The 16899-nt window shown below is 41.2% G+C and overlaps 1 protein-coding gene across 7 annotated transcripts in view; it reads right to left on the minus strand.

Annotated features, from left to right (window-relative positions):
* col12a1b (collagen, type XII, alpha 1b) overlaps positions 1-16899 on the minus strand; it is a 150291-nt gene that overhangs the window by 111660 nt on the left and 21732 nt on the right. For all 7 annotated transcript variants that reach the window (XM_028605437.1, XM_028605440.1, XM_028605436.1 and 4 more), the window contains 4 exons: positions 6272-6541; positions 4079-4345; positions 2917-3109; positions 2415-2539 (listed from right to left, as the gene is read on the minus strand). In XM_028605437.1, the coding sequence (XP_028461238.1) occupies positions 2415-2539; positions 2917-3109; positions 4079-4345; positions 6272-6541 (855 nt within the window). The remainder of the gene's footprint in view (positions 1-2414; positions 2540-2916; positions 3110-4078; positions 4346-6271; positions 6542-16899) is intronic.

Below are 16899 nucleotides of genomic sequence, written 5' to 3' on the forward strand. Positions count from 1 at the left end.
TGCATCGCAAAAAGTCTCACACAATCACAAGATGTTTATACAGCAGGATGTTTTACACAGCATTACATAACACAAATAATTCACATAGGCAACACATTGTGCAACAGCTGTCATTTCTGGATTAACTGCTGTTTCTTCTGGGACTTTTTTTCGCTCTCTCTCTTCCATTATCTTCCAGTGATATACGAGGCCTCCTGTTCCACAAAGTTACTGCACATTCCTGCTCCAGGCACCTGTAGGGGTGAAAAATGGCCGCTCTTCCCTCTTTTTATGTTTTTACAATGACACGCCTGGCGGATGCCAGGCGCTTAAAACCTGGGCCCCTGTGTGTGCAATTGTAGACAGGTTAGAAGACAATCGATTACATTTTTTCTGTTCTTTTTCAGCAGGCCGCAGAAACAGATGCTAAGAGGAACTGAGTCGGATGCTTGGCCGCAGTCTGTTTGAGTTATACCACCGGTAAACAATATCCTCTGACATTCATTAATAAAAACAGATGTCATAAACAGAGACAGCTTTAAGAGGCATCCAGTGCGCTGCAGTCGACTGCTGGATCCAGTGTCTCTGAGTAAGTAAAATATCCTTATCCAGTCTTACTGTGGGACACAAATCAACTGGCGTTGCTGCATAAATGCTGACTTTGGTTGTTTTTGCGTTGAGAACAGTGGCTGCCTTAAAGTGAAAGTTTGGTGTTTTAAAGTGTTAGTTTAGATTCACCAAACTATAGATTCACCAAACTAACCGATGGAAGCAGCAGTAGAGCAGCAACTCCCGTGTTCTGCGAGGTAAAATGACTGTTTGAGCGGTGAAAACGTTCCAAATTTAGCGTACGAGCAGACGTATATGAATACATTTTGTGGATTATCTATCATCTAACCGTCTCAACTTAATAAATCTTAGACTTGTGCAAGAGGAGGTGTCCGTGACATTTTGAGCGAGCTCAGTTTTATTCTTGAGTTGATAAAGGAAACGAAATTTCCTTTGAGAGTACATGGATGAAAGCGCCTGAGCTCATAAAAATCCACAGGACTCGGTTGAATGCTTGAAAAAGCTACTACTGTAAGTGGATCTTGTGTTGGGAGCAGATTTTATGATCTTGTCTAAAGGCATCCCTTGTGTCTCAACCCTCACAATACAAATTCAGTAGCCACTACTATAGTTCCCCTTTGTGGTTTGTATTATTGTCTTGTTTGTTGATGATTTCATTTTGCAGAAAACTGTTAAATCAAATGGAAGTCGCCTTTACGGAAACCTCTATACATCCAATGACGTAAAACAAGCCATCCTTTAAACCATTTAAATATAAAAAGTGATGCTAAACAAGCTAACACAATGTTGAATTTTAACATTTCCAATGGTGGTTAAATTGTTAAAAATAACTTCAAAATTCCAGAAAATGTCGAGTGATTTGACAAAATGTTGCTGGACACGAGTAAAACTTTCTCACTCCACTGTCAGGTTTTTCACACATTTTTTAAAGAACATTTGAAAAAGGGACAAAGCATTTAATGATCTGTAAAAAATGTTTTTGCAGCGTGTGAAGGACGCATCGAAGCGGCTCTGCCAGACCATATGGACCTGTCAGAAAGTCTGGATTAAGACCTCCACTAAGCAGCGTGCCAAGTGAGAACATCAGTTTAATATACGAGGATCCTTGAGTGGAACCTCGGTGGAACATCCTGGCCTGTTCCCCGCTCGGTGGGCTGCCGGTCACTGTGTCTGCTCGCCATTACAGACGGAATTTCTGCCCAGGGTCAGCACCTCCTCTGGCTCTCATGAGAAGCATAACATTTTCCTAACTGCATACATGCTGGCGGCAGCTAACGCTGGGGATCATAAAAAAAAGTCTGTAATTGCAAACAGAGCCTTCTTCCGCACTTCGGACAACATAAAAATGGGAAACATCTACTTTTGCATTAAAACATTTGGGCCACTGAGTTCAATAGTAACTCATCCTGTAGCTAACGAAGTTATATGATTATGGAGACACCGTTAAAGGTCCGCACATCGTGCACGTGAGTCGGTCAAGGAACATGTCCAATTGGGCAACTTACAAACGTTAGTGTCAACACTTCTGCACATGTCTGTTTAACGGGATCATTATGCTCCAGATCACCAAATGAGATATGAGGTAGGTGAGGAAACGCGAGCCAAGCAGCTCAAAATAATTTGTGCTAATCGCAATCATCTGCGACGAGTTTCAGCCCGCGATTCCAAAGAGACAAAGATATTAATTCCCTTCGACAACCAATTCAATTGTTCAAAAGTTCAACGTTCTGGCACTAATTTGGGCAGCACTTCGAAGTCGGACCACTCCTGTTCTGAAATGACTTGGATCGGAGAGCGTCTGGTCTGCAGGCCTGCTCTTTAGGGCTGCTAATGGTGTTTGAGTTGTAGCGTGGTGGAGTTTTTACCAGAGGGAACGACAGGAGGCGGCTCCGGAGCGTCCATGAGGGTCGTATTCTCCTCTCCTGCCAGAGGCAAACTCTCCCCTCCCTCAAACATGCCAAACACGGCAACAGAATACTTTGTTTGTGCCCTGAGGGAGAAAGGAAATGGCATAAACTAACATCAGTCTTTCCCAATCCCAAAATGAGATCTCCACAATGTGAAAAAGTAGCCCCTCGTCTTTCAAATGACTGTCCTTAACTTTTACCGAAACTTAAAGCCCCCAACTTTAAATTTGACGCAGATGAATAATAATTGGTAGGCATATGTAACATCTCAAGACGTGCAAAAAAGCCTCTTGGAGGTATATCCCAGAACCAACAGGAAGTCAGCCATTTTTAATTAAATGTGGCGCATCCATCGCTGCTTGCAGCTTTAATATCTATTGTTTCCCTTTATGGTGAACTCTCTAATCTAGGCATAACATTCCTCAGAATATTTAAATATCTAATAGTTAGGAAAGCTTACCTAAGTTCCTCTAGAACAACTGTGTTGTCGTAGGGACCAACCAGGAGTTCCCCCAGGTCAATATCATTGCCATGAGGGTGAAAGGTCACTTTGTAGCCCTTAACTTGTCCGGGTGCTGGATCCCAGGTGACCCTGAAACTGGTCTTGGTGGGCTCTGAGGTCTGGAGGTTCCTGGGAGCCTTGAAGGGCGACACTGAAATAGAAGAACCCGGCCAGAACTTCAGGACAAACTTGTGCAGAATAAAAAGTCAACACCAACTCCTACTATTGGCAAAGGTTTTTGAAGATCAGCCACACGTCCACATTCAAGCCAGTTTGTCATTAGTCCATAATACAATACCTTGAACCCGGTGTCATTGGTTAAAAAGCCCAGTGTCATGCTGTGTGTTAGTAATGATAGCGTGTGATTGAGCACGTGTTTATTAACTGTGATTTTAGTTTTCTGGTGGAAAGATGCTGCTTCTTGACAGCGCAGAAGCACCTGTAGTGTGAAAAATATTCATCTTAACAAATCGTTTTAAACTTGAAGTCAATCATCAACTGTTATTTTTGGAGGAACAATGGGAAAGAAATCTGCAACTTGGATGACAGAATCCTGTTTGTTTCCAAGGAAGCATGACTTGTGTTAACATTTCTCTAGAAACAAGTGACAAAATTGTCAAACAAGCTAGTTTTCTCCGTTTGTTTCCCCAATACTGACATTTAATAGGAGAACGTCCAGGAAGCCAGGAGGTAGAAGTCCTTGATTTTCGGGGAATTTAAACACTTAACTTAACCGACAGTCAGATAAAGTCATAGATGATTCGTTGAGCAGCGAGATTAGCGTTGCCCAGCTAAATTACTGGACGCAGAGACCCAAACAAATACATTAATTAGTTGTCTGACTCTCTGTGAGTAGGACAAATAGTGGCAGAGCACAAAAGCCAAAGAAAACACTTAAACGTTTCATTTTTAAATAAAAAATGAACATTCAGTTTGGCTGGCCAATCACAGGAGACATTATGACTCCATAAAAAAGCTGAAATCACCTAAGCTTCACATTGATTTTAAATTCATTCTACCAATGATGTTTTAATGAACTCAGGCTTAAACGTCTTGGTTTAGATGGACATGTTTCTGCAGTGTACTGTCTGTCAGAGGGTTGAATTATGGACCAACGTACGTGTCGTTCCTACTCCTTGCCTTGCTTTTCCTTCCCCGCGCTTGTAGATGGGGTGAACGATGATGTTGTAAGTGGTTGTGGGCTGCAGCCGCTTCATGACGGTGGAAGTGGTCGTCCCGGGGATCTTGAGGGCCACTTCTTTCCCTCCACCAATGGGAATGTGCTTCAGCCGGTAGTGGGTCACCTTGCCCGGAGCCGGCATCCATGTGACTTTCATGGTTCGTTCGGTCTCGTCCGACACAGTCAACTTTTTACCAGCAGCGGAGACTGAAAACAAAAATTTATTTTTATAAACCGGATTCACATATTCAAGATTCAGCCTAAAATCTATATTAATATAATAATAATATTGTTATCGTCAGATACTGCCAGTATATTTTGGCAGGGCAGAAACAGGATTTGGAAAATATTTCAATGCTTTTTCAAACATATTTATACTTAAGTGTAACTGATTTAAAATTTCTATGGCTGCCCATAGAATTTCATGACTTCTCCGAGGGGGGGTGCACAAACACGGAAGGCTTGTATCATGTGGCACACAGTTCTGTTGTCATTACTTAGAATTCCTCATGGGGGCAACAGAAACTACATTCTATAGCTTTAACAGACTCACTTTGTCAATTTTTATGTTCTGTGTGCTCGACTATTTTATACACGTTTTCTTTTGGGGTCTACTTACTGCTATAAACATTTAGTTATTTTTCTTTTAAACTCTAAAAGTAATCTTTCCCTCTGTATTTTCTGGCCAAGTGTGGTTTCCCTTTTATATTCCTTCAGTGATCTTTATGTATTCATAACTGCAGGCATAAATGTTGAGTAATACCATCAGCTTCATGCCAAAACTAATTGGTTATGAATTAGGCTTTCGCCCAGAAGTGATCAATTAGGGAGGAAATGCTAACCACATTTTCCTTTTCCCCCCTGAAACAACCAAAAGCCCTATAAAATGAAATTAACTTATTCCGATGATTCTGCAAGTGATTAGAAAAGAATGTGCAAGGGAATAATATGTATATTTAATGATCCCAAGGAAAGTTTTTCAGACTACTTGATTTTTATTGGCGGAAAAAAACATGGCATCCAACTTTTCGATGTGTTGATGGATTTGAACAAATCTGTGAAGCCAGAGATGAAATAGTGCTGCTGGGAGAATGCATGAGGAACAATATATATACTGAACATGTGTTAGTTTCTCTACATGTTTCTTTGTTTCGGGTGGCCTGTTTGTGTGGATTTGGACTGTTGGATTTTGCCTGCGTGCGTATATATTAAGGGATGTGTTGACATTTTTAAGAGCTTGCTTGGTCTCTGATGCAAAGTATGCAGCTCACAGTGCGTCACTCATAGGACACACACGTTGAACCAATTTTCATCTCACACAACAGAACTGTCACCATGTTGGTGTTTCACTCACAATTACAGTTTGAAAATGATCTAAAATGAATATCTTAATTCAAATTTGGCTTATTTCTATAGACTAGAAAGCAGAAAACTTATGGAGAATGCCAACTGTACGATTATGCACGCTCTGAAATCAGTTTTGTTCTCGTTACAAAAGGAAGTGTTGAATCTAATTTCAGCTCATATTCTTGTTGCACACACGCAAAAACGTCCTATACTTCCCTCTTGGGGGTTGAAGAATTGGGTTAATGACCTAACCGCTGACTACTAAACCACTAAATCAAACCTTATCCTGCACGTTGAAAAATGACACCAAAGGGGTACCCGGGGCGTTCAAAATGGGACATTAAGGGCGCACTCACACTTGGCCCAGTTGAACCCTACCCAAGCATGCTTGAACCCAAAGTCCGGTTTGTTTAACTTGTGTGATTTCTCACACAGTACGCTAATCCGTGCCCCGGCCCGCTTGAAAAAGGTGGGGTTGGACTCGGGCACGGTACGCATCAGTGGGATCGCTAAAAGTGCCAGGGTGTGGTTCTTACTTTACATATGAAAGGGAATTGTAGTCGTCAACTCCCGCGATGTAATGACGTAAACGTGCTCTGGCCCTGATTGTTTTATTGCAGTGTGAGTGCAGGCCAGCGGGGGGAAGCGGGGACAATCGTACACCAGCACGGTTCAAGGCAACTGGGCCAAGTGTGAGTGCACCCTAAGCGACCATATGTGACGAGTTGGGAGCGAGAATGTGTCTCCAGAGCACAGTCAGTGATCACAGAGTGTCTGTAGTCTTACCGTCGGTGGTTTCCTGTCCAGTGAGTGGCCTGCTGTCTTTATGATCGTAGGCGGCGACAACGGAAACTTGGTAGAGCGTCTCCGGAGTCAGACCGTCCAGCACGGTGTTGGTCACATGTCCCGGCACCGTTTTATCTCCAGTCTCCTCCGAGAACAGTGAGTTCCATCGAACCCGGTACATCTTTACGTTGCCCGGCGCCGCCGTCCAGGACGCTGCGAAGCTGGAGTCAGTCACGTCGCTGGTGACCAGGTTTGTAGGAGGTCCCACCTCTGCAAAAACAACAAGCAAAGCTGGGGATTATTATGGGGTTTCAGAAGTGTATTGTGAAACACAAAAGCAAACTGTGATTCATAAGATAAGTAATAATCTTTCTTTATGTAGAGATTACATTTAATGTTCAACTTTTCTTCTGTTAGATTTTGGACCAAAAGCTTTATATCTTTTATATATATGCACCCTAAATTTTGAGCACAATAGTGCCATCCAATGTCCTCCCAGACACACAACAGATGTTTTTTTTTTTTTATATTGTCTAAAGTCAGACTGGCTGGTTGGCTCTCTCCCGTATTTGTCAGTTTTCTTTTTAAATCCATCTTCTCTTTTGAAACAAAAGGAACCACTTGCTGGCAGATCAGATTATTTTCTGCAATGGAAATGATTAAAAGGCCATCGGGTGGACAGAAGAATTGAACAAACCACCACAGCTATAAAGGGCAGAGACGACTGGAGAAACACATGCGATATTTTAAGACATTTCTGCTTCATTAGTGAGTGAAGAACATTGGGAGACAGGAGACATGGGAGAGCAAAGACATAAAACATGTCGGGAACCGGATGAACTCATGCCAACAAGACAAAGAAATATCTTTATTGTAGTTTATTGGACATCTTTATTTCATCAAATTGGTGCTTCCCTCTATTGGTAAAGCGTTAGCTGCCAACTTTGATATTCAGTATTTTGCAGACACGTTTGAATTCACACGTTTAACCTTTTAACTAGTGAGCTGTTTGGTGACCTAACGGCTCTCTTGCTTTCTTGTGGGTTTAGGGAACTTTGCCTTTGTTAACGGCCCACCAACTCAAAGGAAAATTTCAGTTTATAACTCGGGTCTTATTCTTGTGGTTTTGACAGCCAGGTTTTACTTGAAATGACGGAAGGCTTTTTCAACCCTTGTCTCCCCTCCGACTTGGTCACCTGAAGACGTGGTGACCACTTATAAAAAAAACAATGCTTCCTCTCTGTGCAGCGGTAAAAGCAGGTAAAACAAAAAGGGAATAATGTTTCAATCCCACTGCGACTGAGGAGAAGAGGCTTCGTCCACTAATTTAACCTTTACTCAAACTTCTATCTAAACCCTTAATTCAACCAAGTGATGGATCGAAAATATTCAGTGACATCGTCTTACGAAAATGCGCTCACTCTGAAGCTTGTACTTGCACAGAAATCAAGAACATACATACAAACACAGCATCAAAGTGTTTTCAGAGGTTTTTATGACCTCAGCTCAACTTTCTTAGACACGCAGCACACAGAAGCAAAAACCTCGTATATATTTGTTTGAGCAAATCGAATTCCCGCAACCGCAGCGGCTCATGTTGCTGCAAGCAGACATATGGTCACTTTCCTATACAGAAGGAGACCAGCGCTGGAAATATTTATGAATGATGGAAAAGGAGAAGGAGGAGGGAGAGTCAATATCAAATTATAATCCGTCTTTAGTTTAGAGAAGGTGACAGCATGAACAGGAGAGGCGCTGGAAAGACTGAGAAGTATCCACAACGTGATAATTACCACAAATAGCAGATCCAGCTACATAATCAAGAAAGTGAGGATGGAATAAATCACATAATAGTTTGTGCCAAATGATACACATCTTAAGAGAGAGAGGAGGGGGAAAGAAAAACACTACTCTCCAAATGTTTATAGTCGGAAAAATAGTTTCTGGTTTGGATTTAAAAACAACAAAATTCAGGATACATTTAAAAAACAAAATGTTTCCGTGCACACGGATGAGCAGCCAGAAAGTCAAAATGTGTGTGTGTGTGTGTGTGTGTGTGTGTGTGTGTGTGTGTGTGTGTGTGTGTGTGTGTCTGGAAGTTGTTGAGCCATTTTTGTTCCTGCCAACTGATACCGGAAATGTCATTTTGATGTGGCCAGACTGTTATAGAAATCTCTGGTAGCGAATTAGGTTTTAAAACAGTTTGAAAAGCATATCATGACAGAAATACTGGATTATAACGGATCCATTTTCAGCAGCTCTTTTCAGCTTTTAGCGCTTATGGTAATATGCAAAATGCTTGTTGCAGATCGACTCAAATCAGGCTTTTAATTTGAAGGTCTCCATTTCATTTGAAGTATTTCTGGCTAAGAAAAACACATCAGACTTTGAATCCTGGATGTATTGTGCTTTGCTTCATTAATGTACATGCATTAGTTTATTTCGGTCTTGTTATTTCGCATGAGCTGCTCGGTCGCCGTCGCTCAGTCTTCGCCACACAGACGCCACTGCAGCCACCATTAGCAGGGAGCTCTCCACGGCGGCTGCCAATTTTCATCAGCTTCAAGGAGTGCTGTCTCTCAAAGCTGGAAGCTGAGTCTGGAGGCTTTCGAAAACTAACAGCCACAGACAGCCGTCAGATGGAGTATGGAATATCTGGCGCTCTGCAGATGCTGCCTCAAATGCACCCAGACCTATTTTTCCAGTCAGTGATGAGGCAAATGTGAACAAAACCGCAGGAAATATAATGCACTTCTGAAGATATTTCCTATGATATGCATGTCTCCCTAATCTATCCATCCATCCATCCATCTATCTATCAACCATCCATCTATGTATGGAAATCCAAACTACACAGTATAAAACTACACAGGGCAGTTTACTCAAAATGAGAGAGATTTTGAGACAAGAATATTGCATATATTAAATAGCAAAAAATTAGTTACATCATCTGTGTGTCTATTTATAAAAGTGTGTTTATTGCTGAAATATTTAGTTTTTTCCATCATGCCACCCAACTGCTCAACTTGGGGGCTTTGCAGCAGCACAATGACAGTGATAGTTCAGATAAATAAATAATATAAAAAAATTAATAAGAGGTATACATTTTTTTTAGAATAACAGAAAAATATACAAGAGCACTAAACATTAGCATTTTTTCACTGAGAAACAGTTGTACTCAAATGCACCGACTTCTTCAGCACCTGAACCCCTATATGATTGAAGTTCAGGTCATAAGCTTTTTTAAATATTTCTTCTACACAATGCTTCAAGGGAGGACACTCAGTCTAGGAATTGCTGCTGCTGATGTCTCACAGTCACAGTGGAAAGTCTCTTGGCCGATTATTACTTTGTATAAACTTGGCTACCCGACATGTTCCATCTACCATCAGCCGTTTAAAGCACCTTCAAGTGCAGAGAGCGACTGCAGTTTTCGTATGGGTGGCCCAGATGGAGAGGGAGAAAAATATCTCTGCAAGTGTTGTTGGTGCTAATTCACATCAGACGAGAAGTGCTGTCCAGCTCTCAATGAGCAAGGCAGTAACACTACAGGAGATGGGTGCTCCAGCTTCGACCCCATCATTTATTTCAATGGGACTGCGACACTGATCGATGCAGAGGCCTCCGCAAATAAAAATGCAAGATCATCGGCCAAAAAACTTGTAATGCGCAATGCCACAGTGTCATGATAACTTTCCATTTTTAAAAATCCTGTCCCATAATATTATAAATTACTGTGCAGTGTTCATAATATAGAAAAAGTAGGGCTCCCCCCTCCTAATCATTACATGACTAATCAATCGTTTTGGTCTTAATCAACTAAGATTTATTTAGTCGATTAGTCATTTTTTGATGCATTTTTTGATGCTAAATAACTTATTTCCAAGAAACTGGTATGAGCACATCTCTGGTAAATACAAGATTTAAAGTGGTGCTTAAGCTTGATTCGTTGTGGAGAAACTGAGTATTAGTCCACTAAGAACTTCTTTAGTTGAGGACAGCTCGAAGTCTATTTGTTTTCTTTATTTTAGCTTTCTACCAAAGTGAGTAGTAGTACCAAAGTACCACAAAATACAGCATTTATGAGCAAAGATTGCATATTGCAGCTTTTAGATTTAATTCAATTTAGATCGATAAGCTGAAATTGAATGATAACCGCAACTGCAACCTTTATCCTTTATGGAGTTAAGTTCCCACAAGGGCAGCTGTAAAACAAACACACTGCTTTGAATAAATGCGTCCCCTTTATGGCATTACATCTGCTCACTCAATTTAACAGAAGATTTAGCGTGGATTAAAAAAATAGATAATGATGGAAGATGCGAAGGAAACATGTCTGAAGTCTTTCAGCACATAACCACATCGGTGGTTCCCAAATCTTGATTAAGCCATAGCACCAAAGGGAAATATTAGTTCACAGCCAGTATGCACAGCACCCTTCAGCACTCATGTGTCTTTATCACCTTCATGTAGCAATTGAAGAAACTTGTGTTTGCTCTTTCATCATGACGTTAAACTGGGAACTGAAGGGTGCTGTGCTGCCAGAATCACCACAGGAAGCCTGGTTGTCGCCCTAAATCTGCAGCTTTCAGGCCAAGCTGTAAAGTAAGAGCTTGTTATATGTCCAAACCTGGCCTTAACTCCTCACCTGCACTCCCTGGAGCAGGCTTGGAAAGCTAATACAGGTGAAAAGTGTAAAAACATAAATAATTGCCTGTCACTTTGACGCGTTAGAACAAGCTGGGGGTCGTAGCCTGATCAACTACTGCAATCAAGGGAAAAGAAGTTAACGCAAACTTCAAAGCTTCGGATGACAAAACATGTATGATTGAAAGGTTGAGCGTTGTATTTTACAGGTTTCGGTTTAATGAGTCATGAAAAGTATAAAGGACGACATAAAGCTCATGGACATTATGACAGAAAACAACTAGAAGAGCGCAGACCTCCGCCAAGGCAATACCTTATCTCGCTACGTAAACCAAAGTGAGAAATAGTTTGTGTACCTTCCCCGAGATTCGGATCCACTCCAAATTTTAATGTGTTCTCCCCTGGCCCATGCTACACCCTTACACAAAGTTTCATAAAAATCAGGCCAGTAGTTTTTCTGTAAACCTTGCTGACAAACCAACAAATAAGGAAACCAAACTGAAAATATTACCCTCTTTTGAGGCGGTAATAATTATTTCGTAAACCCCCTTGTCGTTACAATTTTTATAACTTTTCCTTTCATTCACATTTGTATTTGAGTTTTTTGGCTTCAGGCCCTGGTGGAAGATATTCAACATCAAACTGTATAAGTTTAAAAGATGCACTGTCATCACTGACAATAAACGATTCCTGAAATGTTCCCTTTTTTGCTCGACAGTTATGGAAGCTTTTCCATCTCACAGCAACATCACGCCAAACTGGTCCAACAATCAAGAAGTCCTGGTTAATGTCAATGTTTTGGGGGTTTTCCAAATGAGTGAAGGACTTGGTAAGCCTTGTGGGCAGGTTTACGCCAAAAAAACTGAATAAGATGGACCGCATTTATAATGTCATTGGAGTTTAGCCGGGGATCAACGTGCCATTGTTTGAACAAATTAGGAAAGAATGAAAACAAAGTCTCTCTGGAGTATTTATACAGTAGTTTGGGCAACGACCTGGATTGGCTTTCATATAGCACAGAAAGCATCAAAACCTGCTGATTGTTGGCATGTGGGAGAGTTTTCCATTTCAGCTCCCATTCGGTCGTAAACACAAATCTCTTGTGCGCAAAAACCAGGTCCCGACGAAGCTTAATACGAGCTCTTACTGTACAATAAGAGTTTTTACAATAAGAAAGAGTGAGCTCATTGGGTTTAATGTGGGTACAGTATCGGTGCAGTTTTCCACTGCACATCTGAGCAGGTTTAGCTTTGCATGACAGAGAAAACAAAGGTAATGAGGAACCTCGTGCCAGCTGCCTCTGATGTGGGCCAACACCACGGATGTCTGGGGACCTTACCAACACACTTCAGAACTAGACCGTGAATGCAACAAGGCAGAACAAACGCACCACGCTGTGCCAGTACGGCCCCACACATCCTGAAGCTTTGGAAAGACAGAAAGAAGAGAAACAGTGGAGGTTGTATTGATTGCATGGCGCTGCGACCAAGTAGGTATCTGGAGGCTGCGGACAAGACTATTAAATTCCAGGCAAGCCCTCACAAGGTGAAAGGAAAGAAAGAGAGATAGCAACCCAGAGAAAGAAAGACAGAGAAAACAACATGAAGAGGCAAGGAAAGACAGACGGAGAGAGGGAAAGGCAAAGAGAGACAGAGAATTAAAGAAAACAGAATTAAAAAGAAATGGGATAGGCAGATAGGAAAGACAAAGACAGAAGGTGAGACACATGGAGACGGAGACATAAACAGAGAGAGACAGAGACAGGAATGAGTCAGTCTTCCCTGCTCCTCCTAACCTTCCAGCCCTGCTCTCAGCTGGGTTACATTCCTGTCGGGTCTTGCCGTTTCTCATCTTTCCCTCTCAGCCCGTGTGTCCACTGTTAACTATTACTAGCTTCAACTCCACTGTGTGAGATGCACAGGTGAGCAAACACTGATAACTAACCACATCCATCAAGTTCAGGTCCAACGTGATGGCCTCGGCACTAGGGCTGCACGCTCTTAGTCAATTAGTCGCCTAATATCGTTCGTTTTGGTCCTAGTCGCCTAAGATTTCTTCAGTCCATTAGTCATTTTTTACGCTTTTTCATGCTGAATGACTTATTTCCAAGAAACACAAGATTTAAAGTGGTGCTTTTGCTTGACTCTTTGCGGAGAATGTCAGTTTTACAGATCTGTCGAAAATCAACTAATCGATTAGTCATCAGACATCCGTTTTCTTTTATAAACAACTATATTTTTGCCATTTTGCCTTTAATGAACAGCGGCAGTTGAGATACAGATGGGAAAGAGAGAGGAGTATGACACGCAACAAAAGGTCCTCAGTTTTACGCTTTTAAGAATCAGTTGCCACAAGAGTCAGTGGACATGAATTATGTCATCTTGTCTACAAGGGTCTTCACGAACTCTGCCCAAAACATTTTTGCCGTGGTCCATGTGCACACAGCCCTGTATGCTGACACTTCATATAGTTTAAACAGAACCACATACGTGTCCGTGGAATATATTCAGCCATTCAGACTCATTGTGCAACATTAATCACACCAGAAAACACCAGACAGCTAATGCATCCACTAATTACACAGATCTATAAATCTGTTATTTTGATAAAAGCAAATTAATACCTGGATCCGCAACAAAATACACAGGGATAGAGAGGGATACACAATCATAGGATATCTTGTGCAAGATTATTTTCATTCCTAAACAGGACATTGATGTAAATGTTCATCTTCACCATCCACTGTTCAAATGCAGCTGGGGACCTTTGTTGCACATCATCCTGCTCTCTCTCCCCACATTTCCTGCCACATTCTGCAAGCTACGAGCAATAAGAGTAAAGAAATTCTTAGTCGCCTAACACTCATTTTCAACAATTTTGTCGACTAAACGATTAGTTGATTTTCGACAGATCTGTAAAACTGAGTTTCTCCACAAAGATTCAGGCAAAAGCACCACTTTTAATCTCGTGTTTACCAGAGATGTGCTCAGAAGTTTCTCGGAACTAAGTCATTAAGCATTGAAAAAGGATAAAAAAAAAAGACTAATGGACTAAAGACCAAAATGGCCGATTAGTTGACTAACCGACTGAGAGGGGACAGTCCAGCAGCCGAGTAAATATAAACCAAAAACGTATCTAAGGATAAAAAGTAGTAAAGACCCAGGTGGTAAAGAATGAATTGTCCTTTTCACTACAACACTGTAACATTGTCAAACTGGATGTCGTCCTTGTCTTCTCCATCTCACCACCACTTCTCTTGTTCTGACTGTTTATTATTACTCTCCAGGAACAATAAGCCTGACCCTTGAAGCCTCTCTGGGTATTGAAAGCGGGATCGCTTCTGGAGCAAAAAGAGAGCCATGTTTAAACACGGACTTGTATCAAATGTTTGTTTTAAGAGCCTGTTGATGATTTGGTTGCCTTCCAGGGTTTCGTCACAGCAATTACAGTGAAAAACCTCAAGCATTAGCTGTGGTTGTTGAGGCACAAAGTCCTAATAAAAATAAAGTAATCCCTTAATCTGGGAGGATCAGCGGGCCACAGCTGGGTGCCAGAAAGTTAGCAGTGAAGAAAGATATTTAGATATCTTGATATGTGTGTTTATTCACTGTATCTTTTGTAGAATTACTAAAAGTTAAAAAATACAGTCGACCATCAAATGAAGTGTAACAGAGTTTTTCAGGACACATACTTGCACTTTACGGGGAGCTGCATCTTAATTTAGAAAGAATTAATAATTCTGCTCCTCAACTAAAGGAAATTTTAATTTCTTTAAACCTTAATTAAACCATATTTTTGATATTAAAACTGGATGAAATGAGTCTGTAGGAAGTTAATTTGTTGCAGGAAGATGATAAAACCAACCTGGGAGCGCTACAGAGCTTTTTAGCCTCTTTTAGCCCCTACTTTGTTTCTTAGCGTACAAAGCTGCATTTAGATCATTTAGCGGTGTGTTTTTCAATCGTCAAGCAATGTACAGGTTTATAAAGCCCTGGAGAACAGGAACGTTTTAAGACCTGACTAAAAAGCCTGAAAGGTGCTGGCCAACCTCAGGTATTCTGGAAGTTTAATCCAGGCATGAGGAGCCTGCTCATCCACGTTTGGTCTGTGGATCAGTAGTCTGTGGATCAGTAGTCTGTATCCACGACGTTCCAGTTTCGGGATTGTTTTCCGGTGCAGCAGGAAATTCTGCCGGATGCGTGTATTTTCGGCCAGATGTCCGTCCCCTTCCTCCTTCTGTGTGTTGGCGTTCTAACCTCCGGTGGATTTGTGAGGACTATGGTTAACTGCTCCTCAGATCTCTGCAGGGTAAATCCAGACAGCTAGCTAGACTATCTGTCCAATCTGAGTATTTTCTCGCACAACTATTTTACAGCGGCTCCGTGCGGAGTTTAGCGCCGCCCATGACAATTGTGATTGGTTTAAAGACCCTCCTCCGCTCCGCATCATCTCATCATTATTATTGTAAGTCACATAAATTACTCAAATTCATTCCTATATATAAACGCCAACAAAGGTTACAGAAAGCAGCTATTTATCCCTTTGTCTTTGATCATCTTTTCCATGTGATCTTATCGTTTCACTCTTTTACTGTTGTTAATGTGTGCCTGTATATTGTATTGTTGTTACACTGTATCTGTTTTTGTTTGTTTTTATTCGGTAAAGCACTTTGAATTATCCTGGCATATGAATTGTGCTATATCAATAAATTGCCTTATGCTCTAATGACTGCATCATGTCCTTGACTGGATAAGAAGAGGAGGAGAAAGAAGAGGAATCAGTCTGAAATGTCCTCGACAAAGACACCAAACTCCCAGTTGCTCCAGCTGAGCTGTTGAGCGGAATTTTGAGTAAGTAGGGCATGTTCACACAATTCCCCTTTGAAAGAATAATTGTTAAAATAAGGAGGTGACTCATGTGCCCTGGTGTTAACATGTTACTGTGAAACGGTTTATGGTTGCATCTGCCTGACTGAGTGTTTTTTCCTACTGAGTGATGAAAATGTCAAGGATTTTAAGTAAAATGCACTTCTGTTTTCCTACATAGTCCGACAATAAAAAAAAAGAAGAGTAAAGTTATTCCCAGCGGCTTACAGTATGTAACCAAGAATTACCGTATTGGTCCGAATATAAAACAGGGTTTTTTTCCTAGAAAAAAGTCTCCTGTTTCAACAGCCAATAGAGAAGTCAGCTATAAACTATAGAAAGGAAATTATCGTAATCCATTTTATTTTAATGTCACAAACAGCTGGTCGGAAAAGCAGAGTTTTAGACGGAGCCTCAACGAGCGCCTGAAAGCACGGTAACGTTATATGTTGGAGAGAGATAGAGAGAGACTGAAGAGAGGGAGCGCCCAGCGGCGTTAGAACAAAGCCGTGACTCAAGAGAAATAAAACGTGTTTTCGCCGATTCATCACTACAGGTGTAACTGTAGCGAGCATCTCACTATCACGAACGTTATCCACGTTCATACACAGACGAAACAAATGATACACCCAGCTACAAAAAGCCTGGAAGTCTCAAGTTAGAATGGAAGTACAACGAGGCGTTGTCATGGAGATGTTACACCGTCTAAGAATGCAAACAGCCAGAGAAAATCTTACCGTGGTCCTCAAAGAGTCCGCTTCCGAGAGACTGACAGGAGAGTGTGTGATTACGTGACAGACAAAACGTAATGATGGGATGCCCATTACCAGAGCTGTCATTCAGCCGAAGGCCTTGGAAATATTTAATAATATTTGATCTAAAAGATGTTAAAAACAACAATTTCAAATAGAATTATTGTCTTTATGATAACAATATTTGGCTTTTTTAAAGTATTTTTTCCAACAATGAGTCTTTAAAAAAAAAAGGGGGGTATATTATATATTATAATCAGGGTTGTCTTATATTCTGACCAATACGGTATGTGCTTTTGTCCCAACACAGGACTTGGTGGAAAGGACTGCAAGCAAAACAGGGCAATTCATGCAAAACCTCAAG

Source organism: Perca flavescens, chromosome 18, assembly GCF_004354835.1.
Source record: "Perca flavescens isolate YP-PL-M2 chromosome 18, PFLA_1.0, whole genome shotgun sequence".
NCBI lineage: Eukaryota > Metazoa > Chordata > Actinopteri > Perciformes > Percidae > Perca > Perca flavescens.